Source organism: Morchella sextelata (assembly GCF_020137385.1).
Source record: "Morchella sextelata strain SCLS chromosome Unknown scls_12, whole genome shotgun sequence".
NCBI classification, from domain to species: Eukaryota; Fungi; Ascomycota; class Pezizomycetes; order Pezizales; family Morchellaceae; genus Morchella; species Morchella sextelata.
Genome location: NW_025408627.1, coordinates 1182745 through 1206400, shown reverse-complemented (window position 1 = coordinate 1206400; position 23656 = coordinate 1182745). Strand labels below are relative to the sequence as shown.

Sequence of the window (23656 nt, the reverse complement as noted above, 5' to 3'; positions counted from 1 at the left end):
CTATCTTCCATCCACGGAATCCGTCCACGGTTGGGCGGTGCCTTTATCGGGCGATCTAGTACGGCTCTTTTTCAGAAGAAAAACTATGGCCGGGTAGTTGGGCTTTTGGCCTCGGTGCCGCCTAGGCTACTGGATTCGTCCTTCAAAGACTCCCTAGGGGCTCGTCGGCTTCTGTCTGTTATGTTATCCAGCCGCCGGCTTTCTGACTCTCATTGTGTCTTGTGATTCGAATTTTGATGCATATTGGGACCCCCATTCAGATACATATTTCACCGTAGGTATATATTAATATACTGCCTACTTAGAGGCGAAATTAATGACTCTTTGGACGTCGATTTACCACCTACCCAGAAGACTGCAGACCGGGTGAATTTTTTGATCTGACCACGAAAGCCCCTTTCCCCGCAAAATTCTGGTATTGTGGATGTTTGGAGGTTGACCAGCACACGAGACCTGCCACTAGCATATTGCTGAGAGGAGATAGGAATCGGTGCTACGACAGGACTGGATGTGCAGATAGGCGAGGCCAACCATCGCTGCTTGTGCATCACAATTCAGCTTGGATGACCCGAGAAGGGCCCTATCCAACTGTGGTTGGTGGAACAGTGTGACTATGACGGGGGCTCAAGGGTACACTCAGCTTCTACTGAGTTTAGTAGAGGCAATCAAATTTAAAGGCCATGAACTGTGAGCTGATCGACGGCCCGGCTATCGCCAGTCCCTCCTTGGTCACACTGCAAAGAGCTAATAGAGACGAGCTGCCATGCTAGTGCGATCCGGCGAATGGGTATTTTAAACGACCGCATAGAAGAGGGGGGGGGGGGGGGGTCTACCGCGCGTTTTATTTTTAATACTACCAGTGCACCATAGAATGGAACAGATACGAATAGACGGATGTACTAACTCTCTGTTACCCGCTTGATTTCTTTGGTCTCTCTGGCCCCTCTAGTATGGGGTTGGATATTGTTCATCAAGGCCCCAGCTCACACAGACAACCGCTAGTAGCACGAAGTATATTAATGACTACCTCTTTCTAGGGAAGAACATTAAGCTGGCTAGACTCTGGATCCTCATGAATCCTAACCCTGAAAATCTCTTACCCTGATCTGACATTAAATATAGATTAGGCGAACTTCGGCTCTCTTAAGCAACTCTCCGGAGACACATTGTAGGGATACATGTATGAGGGCTGAGGGTATTTGGTTGTAGAATTACATTGATGAGGTTGGAGGCACGTATTTAAAGTGTCGAGGGTTCTTTGAGCGCCTTTCATCAGTTCCCACGGAACCGAGTGATACACCATGATTCTAAATATCTATCTTGACACTACGTGTAGTCACAACCTGGAGCAATATAGATCTTTTATAAAACGACTTGCGAAATCAGCCGAGTAGATAAAAAGCTTGGTATCTTCTAATTTCTGGTACATAGTTGTTCGATTTCACAGGTTTTCACAAACGGTCAAGTAGTCAATGATCTATCAAGCATGTTTTTCAGTGTTCCTGCCAAAGCTAAAATAAGAGAAGTTTAGATGCAGAAATAAAACATTGATGTTCTTGAATAAATAGATATACCCATCATTTGAAGCGTGAGGGCGATACGCAGAATATATCAACGTCTCTTGCCCTTCCCGAATTTCTCGTGCCACTTGTTCTTTTTCTGCGGCTTTGGCACCTCAACCTCAACCGCAACAGCATCGCCTCCCGGAGCAAAACGAATCGTGTTAGGAGTCGGAAGAGTGTACCATCCCTATGAGACGATTAGCACAATATCAAAGAAACCGGAGAGGGTAAATGCATGCCTCGATGTTCTTCAACTCGCATTCGATTGCCGAACACCAATCCGGGGCCTCCTGCTTCCACTTTGTCATGAACGAGGCATAAAGCATATCGCCTTTACTCTTTAAAGCCCAATCCTCCAAAACCAATCTTCCAAGCCATGCCATCCATGTACTTTCACATATTGACATGCATGACCCCATCCTGCAATTGGCCAAGCCGACTTCTAATAGTACGGCCTCTACGAGGCCAGGGATACAGCGCTCAACCTCCTCATCGTCATCCTCATCGTCCTCATCATGGAGTGAGGCAAAGTAGCGGTCTATAGCCTCTACAAGGTCCTCTGGCATGAACTTGCTCAGCTCAATGCCGTCATCACCCGCAGAGTTGACTAGCTCGATCGTCTTCAACGTCTGAAGAACTGCCGAGGGCAGAGGGCGGTACGCAAAGCCCTTGGGACAGGTGAAGCAGTGGAGGCCCCTCCAGGCGGCGTCGAACTCGCCGTTTGAGACGGGGAGGGAGGCGAGGATTTCCGTACGAGTGATGGGGGTGACATCAGCGGGTGGAGGGAATACGGGGATGTGTTTCAGAATCAGATCTTTGGCATTGTGGATGGTTGGAATGAGCTCCATGTAGCTATTAGCCGTGGAAACGACGTTTAGACCGGTGGTGGTGGAGGGCTTTAGGAGAAGGAGGGAGTTGGAGGAGTAGACCTGGCGGAGGGAGAAGGTTTGTGTTGGTGTAGTGAGAACGGCGTGATTACTGGTTGAGTGGGTGTCTGTTGGGGCGGATGAAGCTTTAATTTGTAGCCTATGAGGGTGTCAGCCATATATTTATAGCCTTTCAGAACTTGGGTAGAATTTGTTACGTGGGCGGAGAGTTGGTGTTTGAGAGCAAGGATAGCAGCGCTGGGGGCAGCTCAATCAAACGGATTGGCGCAAGATTGTGAGAGAACGAAAGAGGTATTCCGGTGTTGTTCTGAGTCATTGTGGTGTTTGCGCGGTCGTTTGCGTGGTCGTTTGCAAGTTCTGGATCGCTGTATGTGCACTCGACTTGGGGAGACGCGATTTGGGTCACGACGCGATAAAGTGGAAATGACAGGGTGTGAGTTTAACTAAGTAGTGTGCACCTAATATTGTAGTTGTTACCAGAATCACCGCGGGATATCAAATTCGTTCCAATTCCAGGTCTGGTTCTTCGGGATATTAATTAAATCCCAATTGCAGAGAATCGAATCTAGCACTGTAGTTGCATGAGCTCGAGCTGTCAATGATCCCCCCTATGATCATTTGTCTTGGCACTAACTTCCAATTCCTTGGCGTGCTAGCGACATCACCAAAAATCCAACCACGCATCCTTCCACAAACCTCCAACCTCTAACAACCTCCCCTCCCCCCAAATCCACCTCCACAAAATGTCACTTGCAGCCGGCCTCAACAAGATTCTCCCCGCCCCCCGCTACACGCCTGACGAACCCGCCCCCTCTCGTGCCAGCGGAGCCCGCATCCTCGGCGGCGGCGATGCCGAGCAAGCACAGCTAGTCCTCAAGGTACGCTACAGCTCCATTTCCCTACCTCCCACCCCCCTCTAAAGCTAACGCACACAGAACAACGCACCACCAGAGTACGGAAAGCGGTCATCATGGCGTCCCAGATCCACTGATGACTTTAACGATGGTGGCGCATTTCCCGAGATCCCCATCGCGCAGTACCCACTCGACATGGGCCGCAAAGGCTCCTCGACAACATCAAAAGCCCTTTCCTTACAAGTCGACTCGGACGGCAAGATAAAATATGACGCTATCGCGCGCCAGGGTCACAACAGCTCCAGAATTGTCCACGCGTCATTTAAGGACCTCATTCCGCTGCGACAACGCGCCGACGTCGGCGAGATCTCGCTCGAGCGCCCGTCAGAGGAGGATGTTGCGGCAACAACAGAGAAGACAAAGGCCGCGCTGGCCGCTCTCGTGTCGGGTGCTGTCGCCGCTCAGAAGCCGAAAACGATAAAGGGCACGAATAGGAAGGAGGCGCAGTACGTCCGCTACACCCCTAGCAACCAGGTTGGAGATACCACAAAGCGGTCAGACAAGATCATCAAGATCGTCGAGCGCCAGCAGGACCCCATGGAGCCGCCAAAGTTCAAGCACAAGAAGATCCCCCGAGGACCGCCCAGCCCCCCACCGCCGGTCATGCACTCGCCGCCGCGGAAGCTGACAGCTGCAGACCAAGAGGCGTGGACTATACCCCCGCCTGTGTCCAACTGGAAGAATCCCAAGGGTTACACTGTCCCGCTTGATAAGCGTCTGGCAGCCGACGGAAGAGGTCTTCAGGACGTAACCATCAACGATAAGTTCGCACAGTTCGCCGAAGCCCTCTTCACGGCGGACCGCCACGCCCGAGAGGAAGTCAAGCAGCGCGCACTGATGCAGCAGAAGCTCGCCGAGAAGGAGAAGATGCAGAAAGAGGAGAATCTCCGCGCTCTCGCACAGAAGGCCCGCGAGGATGCCACCCGCGGCCGCAGCCGCACTCGGTCCCGCTCTCGCTCTCGCTCTGGCTCCGCGGACTCCCGCTCACCGGCATCATCACGGAGTCGGTCGTCTTCGCGCGGGTCCGACACATCTAGTGCCGCCGCGCGAACAGCCATGCGTGCTGAGCGACGGCGCGAGGCGGAGCGCGAGCTGCGCATGAAGCGCATGGGCACTGAGCGGAAGATTGCGATGCTGGCTCGCGAGCAGGGGAGAGATATTGGCGAGAAGATTGCGCTGGGGCTTGCGAAGCCGACACAGAGTCAGGAGACAATGTGGGATAGCCGACTGTTCAACCAGAGCAGTGGGTTTGACGTGGGCTTCAACGAGGACCAGCCGTACGATAAGCCGTTGTTTGCCGCGCAGGAGGCGGCGAATAGTATCTATCGCCCGAAGGTCTCTGTCGAGGATGATGAGGATGCGGCAGAGGGCGAGATGGAAAGGATCAAGAAGAGCGGGCGCTTCGAGGTGCTGGGGAGGGCGGCGCAGGGGTTCAAGGGGAGTGGCGACCAGGAGGTGAGTTTATACATATCTTGGATTCTGGCGTAGTTGCTAATTGGTGTGTGTGTGTTGTACTAGGCTCGTGACGGCCCCGTCCAGTTCGAAAAAGACACCGCCGACCCCTTCGGCGTAGAAGCCTTCGTGAAGGCTGCCGGAGAAAAGGCAGGACAGAAACACGGCCTGCAAGAAAGAGAAAGATCCCCGGCGGGAGGGGCCTCAAAAAGACATAGGAATGCTAATTACGATTAAAGTGTGTGAAAATGTTGATTTCTCTTATTTTTCTTTTTCTTTTCTTTTTTTATGAATGCTGTTTTTGTATACTATTAACTACTACTTACTACCTTCCCACCCCTTCTTTCTTCCAAACAACTTAACTACTACTTGATGGGAATGTTTCTATAAGTTATAGTCGAAGTGTTGCAACGTCTCTTTATCCTTGTTCTTTTTACTCGTCTGGTGGAATGGAATAAAAATTATATTAGATTGTAAAACCTTGCCAAGCCTTATCGAGTGATATCCTGTGAGGAACACTTCAACTATAAGCTATATTCGATCTAAAGGTTCACCCCCACGGTACAAGGTTCGTGCCTCCCACCATGGCCTAATGGGAAGAGAGCCCAGCCGCAGAGCACAGCCAACAGCCATGGCGTATGAGCAAATCCACCGGGTATGTAGTAGAATAAACAAACCGAGCCAAAGCCGTAAAATGCCAGAAACCCGGAACAACCCTAAGCAACGGGTGAAGCGCCAACACTGCAACGTACTTATTACTATGTGCCAACACCCGAGTATCACAAACAGATACAGGAACTATCGAAGGCCATACATGACCCAAACCTGCTCCTCCTCCTCCTCCTCCTCCTCCTCCTCTGTATTTTCCCGCGCGGGTTTAGAGAACAGTTACCAACCTTGACGGGCTACAGTACTTGCTACTACTTAGTCTTGAGTAAGAGGTCAACGAGGCTGGACGTGGCGCCTCGAGGACACTCTCAAACCTCGCCTCAAGCGTCCTCGTGGGACATACTGATGAGAAACAATTGGTTGACGCCGAGAAGAACGATTGTAGAGAATAACCATACATACATAAGATAATTACAAATCTGGCCTTCTTCATATTGGTTGATCTTTCTGTGTTGTTAAATTTAACGCCGGGCCAAGCCATTACGAGGTACGTATCCTACCATATGGGGTTTCTTTCTTTCTATACATAATGGTTCTTGCCCCTTTCTATGGCCAGCATACCGTGCCAATAAACCAATTTGGCCGCCCGACGTTACAATAAAAGCACACTTTCCCCCACACCCCTTCTTCTCTCTCTATCTCAGTGCATGGGCAAGATCGATAGCAGTGAGGATTCGTCCGAGCTTCGATTTTTGCTAGTTGAAAACTACAACTATGTTGGCTGCTCTTGGCTTGCTTCGGCAGGCCAAGGAATTTCTGGATTGAAAAACCAGAGAGACCTTTATTGGTCTTTCTCTCTTTCATTTGATGTAGGCCGCTGAGCGTGCGTCTTTTGAAAGAGATTGGTTTTCTTGTGGGCGTCCCTGTTCCTTGTTCCTTGTTCCTGTGCCTGTGCCTGTGCCTGTCCATTGTGCCTGTCCCCCGTCCCTTGTGCCTGTCCCCCGTCCCCTTCGCTCCTGCCCACTGTTCCTCCGTCCCTTTCCTCGTCCGTTTGGTCTTACTGACCATTTTCATCGGCGGGTTAGGAGCGGGCTTTCGTCTCGTCTCTTTTCTTTCACTCGATTTAGGCCGCTGTGCGTGAATCTTTTGAAAGAAATCAGTTCGCTCGTGGGCCCCTCCTCCTCTTTTTCGTTCCTGTCCCTTGCGCCTCCGTCCCTGTTCCGTGTCCTTTGTGATCTTACAGATCTTTTTTTTTTTTTTTTTTTTTAGACCGGGGAGAGGTGAGCTTTCATCCCATCTTTTCCCATTCACTCGATTTAAATTTAGGCCTACTATACGTGGAATTTTCGAAAGAGATCAGTTTGTTGATGGGCCTTCTATCCTAAAGTTTTTTTTTTTTTTTTTCCGTATTACGCAGCCCATCGATCCCGGCCCTCCCTTTGTTCTTTTTTTTTTTTTTTGCTCTTGTAATGGCTTGGGATATGGAGCATAGGTCGGGTACAGAGTAATAATTGTAAATGTGTAGAAGTACATGTATATAGAGATAGCCATGAACTCGAAGGGGCAACTTCGTGAACTAAGAACCTAAGAGATCAGCCGTCTCACTGAGCCATCAGTCAACGTTGTGGGGTAGGTTAGCGGAGTGGGTGTTAAGACACTACAAGAGCTACGTTGTGGTAATCGATCGATTTAGCATATGAGTTAGTTTTGAGATGCTGTAAGTTAAGCTGCGGTAACCCACTTGATCCAATCATTATCACTCTCATATTCATAATTCGAGCAATAGCCTGAGTAATCTTGGGGGCTTTCAGACCTCGATCACCAGCAACCTGAGAACGTTTCCTCACGCAAGATTAAACACTGCATTTCCAATTGATATTGGAGTGGGTAATATCACATGCTCCGGGGCACCCAAAGAGCTCTTTGCGGAATTTTAGAGGCGGGGTTTGTCTTGGAGGTTACAGCTGACCTAAGGTAGAATCAATCATGAGATATCACTCGCATCAATTTCCCCAATATTCCGGCTCTTGAAAATCCCACTCAAGGTCTTAACCACAACATCTAGCAACGATACTACTAAGCTAGGCTATAGATCTATCATTTGCAGCCCGTAATTCCACGTCCCTCACCAGCTCACCACCCGCACTAAGAAAAAATTAAAAAGATACTTTTATTACCGCGGTATATAAGCCCCTAAAGAAACAAAAAAAAAAAAAAAAAAAAAGGAACTAGCTCCTACTTAAGCCCGGAGCAAAAACGCCTTCTGCGCCTTAACCCACTCCAGCGCCTCCTCCTTGCCCGCGGCCGGATTGTCCCATTGCCACTCGAGGATCTTGGGCATCGCCTTTGCGATCCAGGCGCCGCGCGGGCGCGAGAAGATTGTGAGGAGTTCGTTGCCCTGGTTTTTGTTTTTGTTAGCGGAGTGATGGGGGAAGAAAGAAAGGGGGTGGGAGGCGAGGGAATATACGTCGACGAGTGGCTTTATGAGATATGCCTCTTCCATTCCGAGCTCTATGATCCGTGCGGCGAGGTGTTCGTATTTGTCGATGATGGCTTGCGCCTCTTTTGCTACACGCACACACACACACACACACACACATTAGTCCCCGTCATCACACCCGCACCCCAAACATGAATGCAAACAGGAAAGGAAAAAAGAAAAAAAACTCACAAGGCCGCTCCTCCTCCCCCTCCCACACCTCCACCAGCTCCAACACCTCACTCAGCAACACACAGCTCCTCCACGCCGCCCCCAACTCCTTCACAAACACGCCCAACCTCGCCCTGCCCCACTCCCCCTCGGCTAGCACGCCCCTCACAGCATCCACGCTCTGGAACGCCCGCGCAACAACATCATGCACCTTATTCACGACCTTGAGGCCCTCCCTTACGGCGGAGGCCGCAGCGGGCGTCCTGCGCTTCATGTCTGCCTCGAGCACGACGCCGTTCCAGGGCGTGACTGCAGTGAGCAGCCAGGTGAGGTAGTGGCCGTGCGCGGTGGGGAGGAGGGGGGTGGTGAGGGTGGTGAGGTGGCGGGTTGCGGCGAGGGCGCGCGGGAGTGTGTGCAGGGGGAGGGAGTCGGGGAAGGGGATGGTGGGCGGGCAGAAGATGGCGGGGTAGAGGGAGTGCTCGTAGAGGAGGGTGAGGGCGCGGTGGGGGGAGGGGCCGGTGAACATTTTGTGGAGCTCAACGCCGATGCGCTCGCGCGAGATCTTGTGGCGGAGGGCGTCCTAGGGGCGGTGTTAGTGTGGCACACAGTGAGATAGTGGTATGGGGAAGGGTGGGGATGAGTGGTGGAGTGGTGGAGTGGGAGGGTGTGGAGGGAGGAGTAGAGTGATATCTCATGCCCGGCCAACCGAGTCATAGCCATGCCCGACCACCAACTAACTCGCAAACCACCCCGGAAAAAGGTAAAGATACATACAATAATCTCCGGCAATTTCATCGCCTCCCTCGCCTCAGGCACAATCTCAAATCCTAGCCGCGAGCTAAACCTCACCAGCCTCAGTATCCGCAGCGGGTCATCGTCAAAGGTCTCTTGCGGCGGCAGCGGCGTGCGGATAATCTTGTTGCGCATGTCCTCGAGCCCGTGCTCCGTGTAGTCTTCGACGCGCCGTGAGTGGAGGTTGTAGAAGAGCGCGTTGACAGTGCAGTCGCGGCGGAGGGCGTCTTGGACGGGGGTGCCGAATTCCTGGGGGAGGGGGGGGTCTATCAGCATCTTCTTTCTGGCCCCGCAGAACGTAGTATTCTAGAGTAGGGCAGGGCAGACAAACCATAATCGGCACCCTCGAATCCCCCTTGTACACCTCGCTCCTCAGGTTCACCAGATCGATATCCAGGCCCAAGATCTTCATGGTCGCCGTCTCCAGGTGCTTGCTCTTCTCGGGATTGCTCTCGATCTTGTGCACGGCGCCCGGCTCAATGCCATAGCTGTGGTAGTGGCGCTGCAGGAAGTCGACGAGGTAGAGGCCAAAGTTGTAGCCCGTCATGCGGCTGATGCCCACGTCGATGTCGTGGCTGGGGACGCCGAGCAGCTTGTCGCGCACCCAGCCGCCGGTGAAGCGCAGCACCACGGGCTCCTTGTTGCGCGCGCCCGTCGTGCGGTTGTAGGTGTCGATTTCGGCGCCGGCGTCGACGAGCAGGCGGCGCACGGTCTCTTCGGTGTCGCTTAGTTCGATGCGGGGGGTTGTGGTGGTGATGGTGGTGGTGGTGATGGTGGTGGTGGTGGTGGTGGTGGACATTGTGGAGGGGGTGGGGGAGGTGCTGTGAAGACGGCGGCGTTTGGGTGCTGGGGGAGTGGTGGGAGAGGGAGTGCGAGTGCGGGGAGTGGTGGTGGTGGGGATGGTGGGGTTAGTGGGGTTAGTGGGAGTCATGGCTGCTGCTGCTGCTGCTGCTGCTGGTTGTGGGTGAGTCATGAGGGGCCGGCGCAGGAAGAGGAATGTCTTGATAGCGCGGGAGGGAGTGGCGCGGTTTAGAGAGGCGAGGGAGAGCATTGGGTGCGTCAGTCGGTCGGTCGGTCGGGAGTGTCACTGTAACTCTGTGTGTGTGCCCGTCCGTCCCTTGGTTGCTGCCTCCCCCGTCAAGTGAAGGAAGGAAGGCTGGGAGATGCGGGCACTACTGTAGAACACACTAGAGCCTAGCTGTGGTGGTGGGGCCGTCGTCGTCGTCGTCGTCGTCGTCGTCGTCGTCGGGGGTGTCGGGTGTCGGGTGTCTTGTCTTCTTCGCTCTGTTACCTCGTGTATCTTCTTATCTGTACCTGCAGCTCATGGACCGACGGGGATGGCTGCTGAACGTCACTTGAGACATCACACGATTGGCTGTATATTAAAATACCAGGAATAGGCAATGGATGGATGCTGCAAGAAGGGAGAGCAGTGAAGCTCTCAGTTGTGTCTGTGTCTCATTCACCTGTGCCCTACCACCACCCACCTGCCTGTCCACAGTCTCCAATCCCAGCTCCATAAATTAAAGCCAGTACAGTCTGCTCCATTCCTTCGAAAAGATTATTTTAGACAGCTCCCCGTGAAGCCACCCCACCGTCCGTTATTCAATTGCACTGCACCTCGCATCCCTTCGACGTTGGGCCCATCCATCCTTGGCGCCAAGACTCCCACCACCACCACCGCTGTGTATCCATCCATCCATCACCACCTCAACCTCACCTCACCTCACCTCACCTCACACAACCAACCTCACCTCCGACAAGCTGCAGAGGTCCCTTGCCACAACACAACACCACTCGGACAATCAATCACCAGCCATCACCCGGTCCGCAAAAGGATCACACAGCTGAACTAAAGACACAGTATACCACCGACGGCAGGCAGACTGCACACCACAGCCAAACATGTCGTCCTCCTCATCCTCCCTCAAGCACAACCCCGAGAAGCAGGCAAAGAACGAGTACATCCCCCACTTCATCGCCAAACGGCCCTTCTACTTCAACAACAACAACACCGGCAGCGGCAGCACCGGAGCCGACTACCGTACGTCCCCCTCCCCCCCCCTCCCTCCTCCCCCCCCAATTGCCACTCACTCACCACTAACACCGCCCCCTCCCAGTCGAGCACCAGCGCCTCCAAAAGCCCGCCGCCGACACCCTCGAAACACAGAAATGGTACGACCGCGGCGCCAAGACAACCCGCGCAACAAAGTACCGCCCGGGCGCGTGCACAAACTGCGGCGCCATGTCGCACGCCACAAAGGACTGCCTCAGCCGCCCGCGCAAGCTCGGCGCCCGCTGGACGGGCCAGGACATCCAGCCCGACGAGGCCATCCAGACGCTCGAGCTGGGCTGGGACGGCAAGCGCGACCGCTGGAACGGCTACGACGCGCGCGAGCACCAGCGCGTGGTCGACGACCACCTGCGCATGGAGGCGCTGCGCAAGCGGTCTGAGGCCACCACTGCGGCTGCTGCCGCCGCGGAGGACGTGGACGACGAGGACAAGTATGCGGAGGAGAGCGAGACGCCCGGGCAGGGGTACGACTCGGCGAACAGGATCAGCACGCGCAACCTGCGCATCCGCGAGGACACGGCAAAGTACCTGGTGGACCTGGACCTGGACTCGGCCAAGTACGACCCCAAGACGCGGACGATGGTGGACCGCGGGGCGCGCTCGGACCAGGCGGCGGCGCTGGTGGCCGAGGACAACTTTATGCGCAGCTCGGGCGACGCGGCCGAGTTTGAGAAGCTGCAGCGCGCGGCGTGGGAGACGCGGGAGCGCGGCGACCGCAACCGCATGCATCTGCAGGCGAACCCGACGGAGGCCGAGCAGCTGAAGCGCACGGCGGCCGAGGCGGCGGAGAAGCGGAGGGCCGAGGAGAGGAGGAGGCTGCTGGAGCGGTATGGTGGCGGGGAGCATCTGGAGGCGAGGCCGCCGGTGCTGGAGGAGGAGGAGAGGTATGTCGAGTATACGCCTGAGGGACAGGTTAAGGGGAGGGAGAAGGTGACGCCGAGGAGTAAGTATGCGGAGGACGTGCTGGTCGGGAACCATAAGGCCGTGTGGGGGTCGTGGTGGCGCGCGGGCAGGTGGGGGTATGCGTGCTGTAGGTCGCATACGAAGAATAGTTACTGCACGGGCGTGGAGGGGATCCGGGCCGCGGAGATTGCGGAGAATATGAGGCTGGGGCTGGTGGCGCCCGTGGCGCCGAGGAGCGTGGTGCAGGAGTTGGTGGTGCGGGAGCAGGCCGAGGAGCAGGTGGAGGAGAAGGAGGGGAAGGGGAAGGGAAAGGGAAAGGGAAAGGGAAAGGGCAAGGAGGAGGAGGGGGAGTCGGCGACGGAGAAGGGGAAGCGCAAGTTGGCGCAGATGAGGGACGGCGTCACGGAGGAGGATATGGAGAACTTTATGAAGCAGCGCAGGCTGGCGGAGGATCCGATGGCGGGCTTTGTGGACGTTGTGTAGGTTTTGGTTTTTTAGTTGTAGTTTTTTAGTTTTTAGTTGTTTTCCTTTTCTTTTTGTAATGATTAGGTTTTTAGATGGAGTTCGTGTTGTAGTTTCTTTTCTTGCTCTTTTTTTGCTCTTTTGTGCTCTTTTCTTCTACGATGTTTTTTAAGGATGGAAAAAGACGCAAAAAAATCAATGGTATAATCACATGAACCAAGCGGGCACAAACCAAAAACAAAACAAGCAGTTTCAAAAACAAGTAACCCGCGCACACGCTCAAATCCAACAAACAGCTCAAGGTTAGATATCACCACCACAAGCTAAGCTAGCCAGCTAGTAGTTTTCCTCTACAAGCGCACACAAAAAAAAAAAAAAATGACAAGAGAAACCTATTAAAAGAAAAGAAAAGAAAAAGCACCACCCCCCCCCCACAACCAACCAGCTAGCTAGCCAGCTACGAAAGCAGCCCAAACAGCAGACAAGTCCTCTTCCAGTACTCCCTCGCGCAGCCCTCGAGGCGCCGCCGCAGCTCTTCGTCGAAGCCCAGCTACATATCACACACCCACACAGTCAGCATACACCCCAAATCCACCAAGGAAGAACAGAAAGAGAGAGAGAGAAGAATACATACCCGTATGCCCACCGTAGCCTCGATCTTCCCCGCCAGGCTCGAGATGCCCGAGTTCCGCGCATTGGCGCCCTTGCGCTGCAGCGCCTCGTCCAGGTACAGCGCATCGAAGAGCAGCTGCACGGCCCAGTCTTTGCCAATCACGCGGGCATCCTCGTCCGCTGCCTCCACCCCCTCCTCCTCCTCCTTCTCCCCCTCCTCCTTCTCTCCGCCTTCCCCCTCCGCTTGTCCCTCTTTCCCCTCTTCTTTCCCGCGCACCTCGGCCACCTCCCTCCCCACCACAACCCCCTCCAGCGCCCCCCACAGCTCCTGGCACGCCAACACCTTGACACCCCTCACCGCCGCGGGCGTCCACACGTCGTCGCCAGCCTCATGCATCCCCCCCACCAGATCCAGCAAAAACTTGAAAACCAGCGGACTCGGCTGCACGGGCAGCGGCGGGCTCCCCTCCCACAGCGCGCGCGACGCCAACACGCCGCTCCACCTCCGCTGCCTCAGCAGCGTGCCCACAGTCTCGGCCGGGCCGCGCCCCACGAGCGCCGCGACGCCACTGTGCAGCCGCGGCAGCTGCGCGCTGCAGAACCAGGGGAGCGGACACAGCGGCGTGGGGTGCTGCCGGATCTGCCGGATTGTGCGCAGGAGGAACGTTGTCTGGCGGGTGGCTGCGGTGGTGGTAGTGGTGGTGGTGGAGGTGGGGGCGGAGGTGGTGGAGTCGACGAGGCGGTCCAGCGTCGTTTCGAGGGCGCGGTAGGCGGCGTCGAGGGCGGAGCGCAGCTCCGTCTCGGCGATCAGCGAGTCCTCGAGGGCCTCCTGGGCGCGCTGCTCTTCGGCGTCGAAGTCGTCGTCGGCGTCGTCGGTGGCGGCGGCGGTGGTGGTGGTAGTGGTGGTAGTGGTGGGAGTGGGCGGGCTGCGTAGTGAGTGTAGGGTGGTGGTTGTGGCTGCGATGTCGGAGAGGAAGGCGTCGTAGGTGGCGCGGAAGGACTTGATGGCGCTGTTTTTGCCGTGCACGCGCGACTGCACGCTTTCTTTGAAGAGCGCGCCGCCGGCCGTGAGCGGGATGCTGAGCAGGACGGGGTCCCACAGGCTGGTCGAGTCTGAAACAAGATTATTAGCACACATCCAGAAAGCGGTCAAACCAATCATTGACCCCCCCACATCCATCCAGCGAGGAAGGACACAAACCTTCCAGCGTCCCCACGCCCTCCAACTCCTCCTTGATCCTCGCGCCCACCTCCGCCAACCTTGCACTCTTCGCCCTGACCACGCCCGCGATCCTCGCGCCCACCAGCTCCCTCAACCGCTCACTCTGCCTCCCCCCCCCCAGCCCGTCCCCACCAGCGGCGGCGGCGGCGGCGGCGGCGGCGGCAAACGGCCTCCTCGCCCTCTCGCCCGCGCCCCACAGCGCCAGCACCTCTGCGCGCAGCCCCACGACTGCACCCAGGTCCTCCATCCCCGCCAGCGTGCCCTCCACCCCCTCGTTCAGCAGCAGCAGCTCGCGCTCGCCCCACGCCGCCGCCAGCTCGGCCACGCGCGCGCGCTCCAGGTCGTCGTGGCGCACCCACGGCACGAAGCCCGACAGCTCGTCGGGCAGCCAGCTGGCGTGCGTGTCGAGGGCCAGATCGGGGAGCTGGGTGAGCGCGGGGTCGGCGAACAGGGGGCGCGACTTGAGCAGGATGAGGGCGTCGCTGAGGCGCTTTGGGAACAGGGCGTCGGCGTGGGCGAGCGTCTGGTTGTAGAGCGCCATTGCGGCCAGGGTGGCTTTGGGCGTGCGCTCGGCGGTGAGGGTGCTGATGGCGGAGGAGCGGATGTAGAGGAAGTGGCGGAGCACGTCGGAGGGGGAGGAGGTCTTGAGGAGGGAGTAGGAGGTGAGGACTGTGGTGAGGTGGGGGGTGGCCGTGGTGAGGAGGTGGTCGATGTGGGTGGTGAGGTGGGCGGTGAGCGTTGTGCGTTGGTGCTTCAGTGATTCGAGTAGCGGGACTGACGGGCCCTGTGGTGTAGTAGAACGGGGGGGGGTGTGTCAATGATCGCTCTTCCAGATATTTGATGTAAACCGGGGGCGGGGAAGGGGACGGGGACGGGGACGGAAGAGGGCCAATGATCGCAGCCACCACATGCACAAACCAACCTTCTGCAGCAAACTCTTGAGCAGCAGCCGCAGCACCACAAACACCTTTGTAGCCAGCAGGCAATTCTCGCCGCCCTCGTCCCTCTGCAGCAGCCGGCTCACAACGCTGGGGCAGCTCCCCAGCACCGCCAGCTGCGCTGCAAACACATACTTCTCCCTGTCTACACCGCAGTCAGCTACAATCCCTCTCTCTCCCCGGAGATATATATATATATAACGGGAAAAAAAAGAAAAAAAAAAGAGCAGTACCCTCGGCGCCAACCCGCTCCTCAAACATCCTCAAGTTCCTCGCCTTCCGCTCCAGTAGCCGGGAGCTGCACGCGCGCGACGTCTCGGCCAGACAGCTCTCGACCTTTTGTGCGTCGCGGTCCATCTCCACGATTCGCTCTGCCGTGCGGAGCAGGTCTCGATAGCTCTCTCTGTTGCACCCCATTCCACCCCATTAGCACCCCACTATTCATTACCCACTACCCACTACCCACTACCCACTACCCACTACCCACTACCCACTACCCACTACCCACTCAACACGGAAGGGAAGAAAAGAGGGGAGGGGGGGTACATACCCAACCAGACCCCTCAGCTTCTCCTTACTCGCACCCAGCTCCGTCTGCAGCTGGCGCTCGAGGCCGCGCACAACGGGGATCGGGTGCTGGAATGCGTCCTCCCACTTTGTCAGCTGCGATGCGTCCGGGGGGGCGGTCATTACTGCTGTTTGTGGTTGTGGTTGTGGTGGTTGGTGGTTGGTGGTTGGTGGTTGGTGGTGGGGGCGGACGGATAGATAGACTGACAGACAGACAGACAGACAGACAGACAGGGGTGGAGATAGCGGTTGGTGGTTACACATGCAGATATGGCTGGCTTGGGGGGAGGAACGAGGGAGAGCCGCATGGTACGGGCGGGCGGGCGGGGAGCCCTAACCCTGGTGGGGTGACTATTTATAGAGTGGGTTATCTTATCTGATTTGATGCTGATAAGTATCGGTGGAATAGTCACTTGGATACTCGGGGCTTGGGTATGGTAGATAGGGGGGTCAATGATAGCTGGGGAGGGATCTGATATACGGTGGATGTGTGGTAGAATAGTTGTGCTACATCACATATCAGATCCGTGGCATTACAGTGTTGGCATGAAATGGACTCGAGTTGACACCACAACGCCGGGCAGTGATTCACACAAACTACATGTTCTCACGGGCACAGACAGATAGTAACACCAATGCTGGAGAAGATGCTAAAGAGAATTGCTAGTTTATTATTGTATCTCTGTCATAAAAGTTCAATCTAGTAGCTACTTACATGAACGACGTTTTATACCCCCACCCCCTTCCCACTTTCCCGCATCAACAGTAGTGAAGAAAGGGCTCCGAACCCAAGCCTCCTCCACCGCCTAGAGTAGCCATCAGCAAGAAAGGCAAAGGAAGGGAGCGTAAGAAGAAAGCGGAAAACGGCCAAACGAGAAAAGAAAAAAGAAAAAAAAAGGGAGAAAAAGCTGGGTGATACGGCCCCAACTTCCCCACCATTCCCACAGGGAAAAAAAGACCCCCCAAACCTCTCTCCTCTACCCCAACACATTCCTCTCCTCCCCCCTGCCCTTCTTCTTCTTCTTCTTCTCGACCCGTCCCCCCAGCACGCCCCCCTCCTTCCCCTTCCGCGCCCCGCCCACCACCACGGGCTTAATCTCCGTATTGCTCCTCTTGAGCAGCACCGGGTGGCTGCCAATATACTTCCCATTCATCTCCCTCGCCGCGCGGAAATACTCATCGCCATCCGAGAAGGCCACAAAGCCATACCCCTTACTCTTCGTCGTCCGCTTATCCCTAATGACCCTCGCCTTCTGCACGCTCGGATACTTTGCAAACGCCTTGAGCAACGAGTCGTCGGTAACCTCCCCCGCCAGGTTCCCCACAAACAAGCGGAAATGGCTCGGATCCCACTCCAGCAGCGTCCCATCCGTCCACGTCTGGCCACCGCCCTGCCGCAGCACCGTCGGCGCATTCCTATTCCCCCCCCCCGCCCCACCGCCACCGCCACCGCCACCGCCAACAACCGGCTTCGCATACTCCGCGTCCGCGGTCTTCTGCGCCGCGCCAGAGGCAGAAGTGGATGCGGCGGCGCGCGCAGCAGGGTCGTAGATGGACTGCTGCTGCGCGATCTGGGCCTGCAGCTCGGGGTCGAGGTCGGGGTAGCGGGGGTCGGCGCGGCGGTAGGGCGCGGAGGCCTGCGGCAGCGGGAACGGGTTGATGATGTGCGGGGTCGTGGTCGTGGGCGCGCTGTAGGTGGCGGGCGCGTAGGTTGTGGGCGCGGCGGCGGCGCCGGGGTAGGGCGGCTGCGTGTAGGGGGGGGGCTGCTGGTGGTAGGGGTGGTGCTGCGGCGCCGAGACGATGGGGGAGGGGGCGGCGAGCGAGCGCGGGCGGAAGCCGGAGAAGGTGCTGGTGGGCGCGGACTGGTAGGTGCGCACTGGGGGGGGAGGGCGAGGGGGGAGCGAGGAGGAGGAGGTGCCGGGGGGGGGCGGGTAGGACATGGTGTTGCTGCTGCTGGTGGCTGCTGTTTGCGTTCTGTGGTTGTGGGGAAGAGTCGTGATGGGGGGGGGGGGGGGTTTGTGGCGTGCGTGGGAATTGAATGATCGGAAGGAAGCTCAGGGAGATTCGAGAATGTTGTCACGTCGGGGCTTGGCGGGTGAGTAAGCAGAGCACGTGACCGATGCACTGCACCGTTTGAATGCTTCCATCGAGGTCATGTGATGTAGGCAGAGCATGCACGTTCCAGCCTCTTGTGCAGCCACGGGTGCTGGCAGCTACGGGTGCTGGCAGCTACGGGTGCTGGCAGCTACGGGTGCTGGCAGCTACGGGTGCTGCCAGCACACAAAGGCTCTCTCTCTACGCCCCGAAGCAGGCTCGTTGTGGGTGTTTTTGGCCAAGAGTGATATCTCATGACGCAGGCAGACACCGGGTCGGCTGCATGTAATATGGACATACACGCATATCCCTTCGAGTCCACGCACCCCCAGCTGGCCTGATGGCAACGTAGCTGGATTGCATACGTGCCATGAGCACAATGCGGGCTGGCAATGCAAATGGAATACCGCCGCCCCCCTGCCCCGCATCGCTCCGCATCGCCAAAGCTCTCTCACCGGGGCGGTGACAGTTGCATCCACACAGCCCAGGGTTAGGGTTATCCACCTGCGTGACGATCACCAAGCTCTGCAACCAACCTGCAACCCCGCCTCGATAGGTGTTTCCACGACACAACTCCACACGAAACACCGAAAACAGCCCAAACCAGGTAAATTAAACAAACACAGGCGATACAGAAACGAAAGCCCATCATGACGGTGACCGCCGGGCAGCTCGCTCACGCAGTCCACGCCAACGTCGTCGCAGGCACCTACCCGGACTCAGACGACGTCTACAGCGCCTCCCTGCCGTCCGATGCGCTCCCCGAGATCATCGCCCATCTAGAGAAGGCACAGGAGGAGGTCAATGTGTGTGCTGCCCACTGCTGCCGCAGCTCTCCCCTAGAGCCACTGTGCTGATGGCTAACCGCCCGGTGGTGTAGGAAGAGATCCGCAAGGTCAGCCGCGCAAACGGGCCCGAGCTCGACCCGTGGATCCGGCAAGCGCGGCGCCTGCAGGCCGACATCGACGCCTCGAACGCGCAGGCCGACCGCATCCTCGCGCTCGCCGCGCAGGAGGAGGCGCTCGAGACGGAGCTCGCGGACGCCGAGGCGCAGCAGCGCTTCCTCGAGGCCGAGATCCGCTTCAACGATGAGCTGCTGGGGCGGCTGGGGCTGCTGCAGATGGTCTCGGCGACGCTGGGGCAGGCGGCGGCGCTGAGCGCTGGCGGGGAGCTGGCGCAGGCGATGGTGGTGCTGGAGGGCGCGGAGAGGGCGCTCGCGGAGATGACGGGCGAGACGATCGTGGTGGAGCTGATGAAGGAGCGGGCGGCGGGGCTGCGGAAGAGTGTTGTGGAGCGGGTGGAGAGGGGGTGGACGGAGATTGTGTGTGTGCGGAAGGAGGAGGGCGAGTTGCGCATTCGCCGGGAGATTACAGGTCGGGCTTCCCTCGCTTTCTCGTGTGAGTTGCTGCTCTTGTTGGTGATGCTGACGGACAACTGGAACACATAGAGGGCGACTCCGTGATATCCAGCACCGCAGTCGTCGAAGCCCTCCAAGCGCTCTCCCTCCTCAACACCAAGGTCGACCACCTCCACCAGCAGCTCGACACCCTCCTCATCAGCCCCCTCCTCGACACCCAGCGCGCCCACGCCCCCACCTTCACCGTCACCGGCGACACCCTCACCGCCGCCGCCGCCGCCGCCCCCAGCACCGACCTCAGCGCCGCGCGCATGTTCGCCTCCCTCCGCCTCATCATCAACTTCCTGCACGCGCAGCTCCCCCCCGCCGTCACCTCCCCGCTCTCACGCATCCTCGTCTCCAGCCTCACCACCCGCCTCACCTCCTCCACGCTCCCGCACTCGGTCCCCAGCTCGCTCGACCGCCTCCCCGCGCTCGAGGCGCTCCTGGCCGACACCTGCCGCTTCGAGGACCACCTGCAGAGCATCGCCTGGACGCGCGACAGCGAGCTGCGCGAGTGGGCCGGCCGCGCGCCCCGCGTCTGGCTCGCAAAGCGCCGCGAAACATGCCTCGACACGCTGCGGCAGACGGTCGCGCAGGGCATCCGCGAGACCAAGGTGGTCGAGCGCTCCGAGACACAGAAGGTGCCCACGAAGCCGGAGCAGCGGAGGAACTCTGCTGGCGCTGCGGTGTGGAACGAGGACTGGAAGGAGGAGGAGGAGACGCAGGCGGTGGCGAAGGAGGTTGCGAAGGGCCTGGACATGGCGATTGAGGACGACGACGACGACGACGACGATGCCAGCGGGTGGGGGCTCGACGAGGACCTCGATATCGACGATCCCCCCCCCGCTGAGCCTGCTGCGAAGCCGGGGCAGGAGCAGGAGCAGGAGCAGGAGCCGGAGAAGGCGCCGGCACCCGCAGAGGCAGAAGCAGCGCCGCAGGAGGAGGAGGAGGAGGAGGAGCTCGACTGGGGCGAGTGGGGCGACGACGACGAGCCCGCTGCGCCCGCGACGCCCAAGACGGCCGACTACACGCCGACGACCAGCGAGTCGGCGCACTCCAGCTCCCCCGAACAGCCGCCGCCGCCGCCGCCGCTGCCCACCACCTCCTCCTCCTCCACCTCCAAAGACGTCACGCTCAAAGAAACCTACACCATCACCTCCATCCCCGACGCCATCCTCACGCTCATCACCACGCTCACCACCGAAGCCAGCCACCTCACGCGCCTCCCGCGCAACGCCATCACCCCCGCCGCCCCCGACCTACACACCCTCCCGCCGCTCCTCCTCGCCGCCTACCGCGCCCTCGCCCCACTCCACTACGCGCACCACCCGGCCGCCGGAATGCTCCTCTACAACGACACGCAGCGCCTCACCTCCCTCCTCCCGCCCACCATCCCGCCCGAAGACGCCGCGCGCACCGCCGCCTTCGGAAAGCGCACCTACGCGCGCGAGCTGCACAGCCAGCGCCTGGTCCTCACCGACTACCTCGACTCGGCGCAGGGCTTCGTCAACTGCACCTCCTACCCGCAGAGCGCCGCGTGCGCCACGGCCATCGCCAGCACCGTCGCGCACATGCAGCAGCTGCGCGCCACCTGGTCGCCCATCCTGTCGCGGTCGGCGCTCTCGCAGTCGCTCGGCTCGCTGCTCAACGCCGTGTGCGCGCGGCTCATCAGCGACGTCGAGGACATCAGCGACATTGCGGCGGCCGAGAGCGAGCGGCTGGCGGGGCTGTGCGAGGAGCTGGCGGCGGGGGTGGAGGCGCTGTTTCCGGTGTCGGTGGGCGGCGTGGGGATGGTGGCCGTGTATTGTGGGGCGTGGATCAAGTTCCGCGCGCTGCAGCAGGTGCTGGAGAGTAGTATGGTGGAGATTTGTTATCTGTGGAGGGAAGGCTTGGTGGCGGAGTTTGGGGTGGAGGAGATGTGTGAGCTGGTGGTGGCGCTGTTTCAGGAGGGGGAGAATCGGAGGAGGTGCTTGGAGGAGATTCGGGGGCGGAGGTAGAGGGGTAGGTAGGGGGTTTTAGTTTGGGGGGGGGGGGGGGTAGATAGGGAGAGTTGGGTGTTTTTTTGTTTTTGTTTTTGTTTTATTAGGTGGGAATTACTTGTAGAATCGAGCATTGGTATTACTAGTGATTCTTCCAGTAATCCCGTGGTCCCAATTATAATCCGTTGATATAAATCATACAAGTAGTCGTGAGAAAAAAAAAAAAAGCTCTCTCTTTCTCTCCCGCTGGTGAACAGAAAAAAAAAAAAAAAAGCGCGGGGGGGGGGGGTGGGGGGGTGCGTATCAACATCCCAAAGCTAAGTACAATCATCAACCATCACTCGCCTACTTTTCTCCTCGCCGCAGCGATCTAGAGGCTACACACCTACCCACACACCATGTACTTCCAGCCCGCTGAACACAGGAAAATGCGTCTTCCTAGGCGAGGCAATCGCCCTACTATAATATTTCTCTCAAGATTTAGCATGTGGTACAGAATACGAGATGGATATATACAGCCTGGCGACCGTGACGGCATGCAGCTATATCATGGTCAATTCTCCGCCTGACCCGTTAGGGATACCGGGCTTACGGTACCTACATAAAAAAGAATTTTTTTTTTACCCAGAGAACTACATGTACATGTACTTGGCTGTATATATATATATATATGGCTGACCTTGGTAGTACTAATGTATCTATGTAATGTACTAAGCTAGCTAGCCCGTCAGTAATCGTTTTTTTTTTTTTTGTAGCCTGCGCGACAAAATAGCCATGCAGGAGGAGGAGGAGGAGGTTTGGCGTATATATATGGCTCGAAATAGATGCTTCGCTGGTATCATGCTCGGGTGTTGGCACGTTGCAGTACTGGTGTCCCACCCGGCCCGTGTGTAGCCCAGAGTCGGCGTGTGTGGTGTTGGTGTTGGTGGTGGCGGTGGTCACGGCTCACAGGCGGCCAGGCTAGCTAGGGCTTCCCACACGCTTAGAAGACACGCAGGATGGATTTCGGTCATTGTGTCTGCACGCTATCCTACATTAGTATATTCCCCACCGGTATAAACACTGGGTTTCGGTCTTTATGCTGCGCTATGCTACAGAAGTAAATGTTCAACCATTAATGCCAAAACTTATGAAAATTTTCCCACCGGTGGACAATTTTCATATATATTGGCATTATATGGCCCCTTTTGGCCAAAAAGATCTGTGCTTTTATCATAAAAATTAGGATTCTAGGTATAAATACTGGTATTATTTCACCACCGGTGGTAAAATAATTTACTACCGTTGGTAAAATTCCTTTTGACACATTTACCGCCCCATAGTTTGGCTACCTGTACTGCTAATATCTGAGGAGGTTTCTTTTCCTTTATAAGAACTATGTACGTTTCTAGAGCCTACACTCGAACCTAACGCTTATAGGCAGAGGCATTAAGTAGACGCATAGCATCCATACTATAAACTTAACTCGCAACAGTCATGAAACATACATATAGTTGAGCGATTTCCTGATGAGCCCAAGGTTCTCGATAGAACTCAGGAGTAGCCATCCGTCGATCGATCACGTACCGAGATGATACCACGACCTTCCATTGAATAACCCTGTAGAAGACACCTCCCACACACTTCTACACCGGCACCAGATCAACAGGGCCACCAAGAATACAGCACGCAAATGAAATCATTATCGCTACCCGGATTTTAGAACCCGTTTCTTCTTAATCCAGACTACATCCTGCGACCGTGCGGGGAACATACATGAAGGAGTAAACTAGTGTGGTCCATGAGGACGAGCGTCTGTGTGTCTTTAATTGTCTCGAGGACACTATCTGCCCTTGCTTCGATGCCTTCCAAGGTCATTTCTTTGCTACATATGCGTGTAACGCACACCTAATATACCCGAATTTGATGAAGCCGAGAATAGAATATGCCTTCTATTTTATTTTTGCTCTTTTTGTCGGCCCCGCCGGACCTCGAGGACAGACAAGAACAGGGCAATGCGCCTCGAGGATATCTTCAAGTGTCCTTGTGGACCACGATGGAGGAAACATCCAGCTAGATGTGTTCTTCTCTTATGGCCTCCTTTCCGATCCGTTGTAGGAAGAGGTCTTTTTAAGACTCTTACAATGCGAGAATAGTATATGCCCCCGCCCCCCCGCTCGAGCTCACCAATTAATTACCTTCTCCCATCCCCACGGGCCACAGGATACTCTACAAACACACCAGTTGGAGCTGAAACGATTACCCTAGGTGCGCACAAAGTAGATGAAAGAGTTCGTGCCACGTATCTGCCGCATCCTGTCCGCTTCTAACGTCTGTCTGTTTTTTGCGTTGCTAAAACACAAAGACAAGCAGCTGTCGTATGCTACCGAACCTCAATTCCGTCCACCGGGCTCATTATACACCACCGGCTTACCCGCGGATCATACTACCGTCCGGCGGGCCTCCTTACAGGCAACTGAAAGCACCCGAACCAATTAGCAGCACAAACGAGAAGGCCTGCCTGCCCAGGCGGTTTCAATATCTCAATCGCAAGGCACCGG

At 56.9% G+C, this 23656-nt stretch overlaps 7 protein-coding genes across 7 annotated transcripts; 3 read left to right on the top strand and 4 right to left on the bottom strand.

The window, feature by feature from the left end:
- Window positions 1-1611: 1611 nt before the first annotated feature.
- On the bottom strand, window positions 1612-2765 carry H6S33_002209 (uncharacterized protein; the record flags this gene model as incomplete). Its single annotated transcript, XM_044833572.1, has 3 exons — window positions 1612-1749; window positions 1802-2588; window positions 2647-2765. The coding sequence occupies 3 exons, from the start codon at window positions 2763-2765 to the stop codon at window positions 1612-1614; spliced, it is 1044 nt and encodes a 347-aa protein (XP_044693352.1).
- A 427-nt stretch (window positions 2766-3192) lies between these two features.
- H6S33_002208 (uncharacterized protein) lies at window positions 3193-5052 on the top strand (the record flags this gene model as incomplete). The annotated part of the gene is made up of 3 exons (XM_044833571.1): window positions 3193-3327; window positions 3385-4818; window positions 4882-5052. 3 exons carry the CDS (start codon window positions 3193-3195, stop codon window positions 5050-5052), a joined length of 1740 nt encoding a protein of 579 aa, XP_044693351.1.
- Window positions 5053-7663: 2611 nt separating this feature from the next.
- H6S33_002207 (uncharacterized protein) lies at window positions 7664-9917 on the bottom strand (the record flags this gene model as incomplete). The annotated part of the gene is made up of 5 exons (XM_044833570.1): window positions 7664-7822; window positions 7892-7992; window positions 8096-8654; window positions 8849-9115; window positions 9198-9917. The coding sequence occupies 5 exons, from the start codon at window positions 9915-9917 to the stop codon at window positions 7664-7666; spliced, it is 1806 nt and encodes a 601-aa protein (XP_044693350.1).
- An 854-nt stretch (window positions 9918-10771) lies between these two features.
- On the top strand, window positions 10772-12326 carry H6S33_002206 (uncharacterized protein; the record flags this gene model as incomplete). The annotated part of the gene is made up of 2 exons (XM_044833569.1): window positions 10772-10910; window positions 10987-12326. 2 exons carry the CDS (start codon window positions 10772-10774, stop codon window positions 12324-12326), a joined length of 1479 nt encoding a protein of 492 aa, XP_044693349.1.
- Window positions 12327-12762: 436 nt separating this feature from the next.
- H6S33_002205 (uncharacterized protein) lies at window positions 12763-15767 on the bottom strand (the record flags this gene model as incomplete). The annotated part of the gene is made up of 6 exons (XM_044833568.1): window positions 12763-12855; window positions 12940-14030; window positions 14119-14923; window positions 15062-15222; window positions 15311-15480; window positions 15628-15767. 6 exons carry the CDS (start codon window positions 15765-15767, stop codon window positions 12763-12765), a joined length of 2460 nt encoding a protein of 819 aa, XP_044693348.1.
- An 854-nt stretch (window positions 15768-16621) lies between these two features.
- H6S33_002204 (uncharacterized protein) lies at window positions 16622-17584 on the bottom strand (the record flags this gene model as incomplete). The annotated part of the gene is made up of 1 exon (XM_044833567.1): window positions 16622-17584. One exon carries the CDS (start codon window positions 17582-17584, stop codon window positions 16622-16624), a length of 963 nt encoding a protein of 320 aa, XP_044693347.1.
- Window positions 17585-18388: 804 nt separating this feature from the next.
- Window positions 18389-21134, top strand: H6S33_002203 (uncharacterized protein; the record flags this gene model as incomplete). Its single annotated transcript, XM_044833566.1, has 3 exons — window positions 18389-18544; window positions 18619-19111; window positions 19186-21134. 3 exons carry the CDS (start codon window positions 18389-18391, stop codon window positions 21132-21134), a joined length of 2598 nt encoding a protein of 865 aa, XP_044693346.1.
- Between the last annotated feature and the right edge of the window lie 2522 nt (window positions 21135-23656).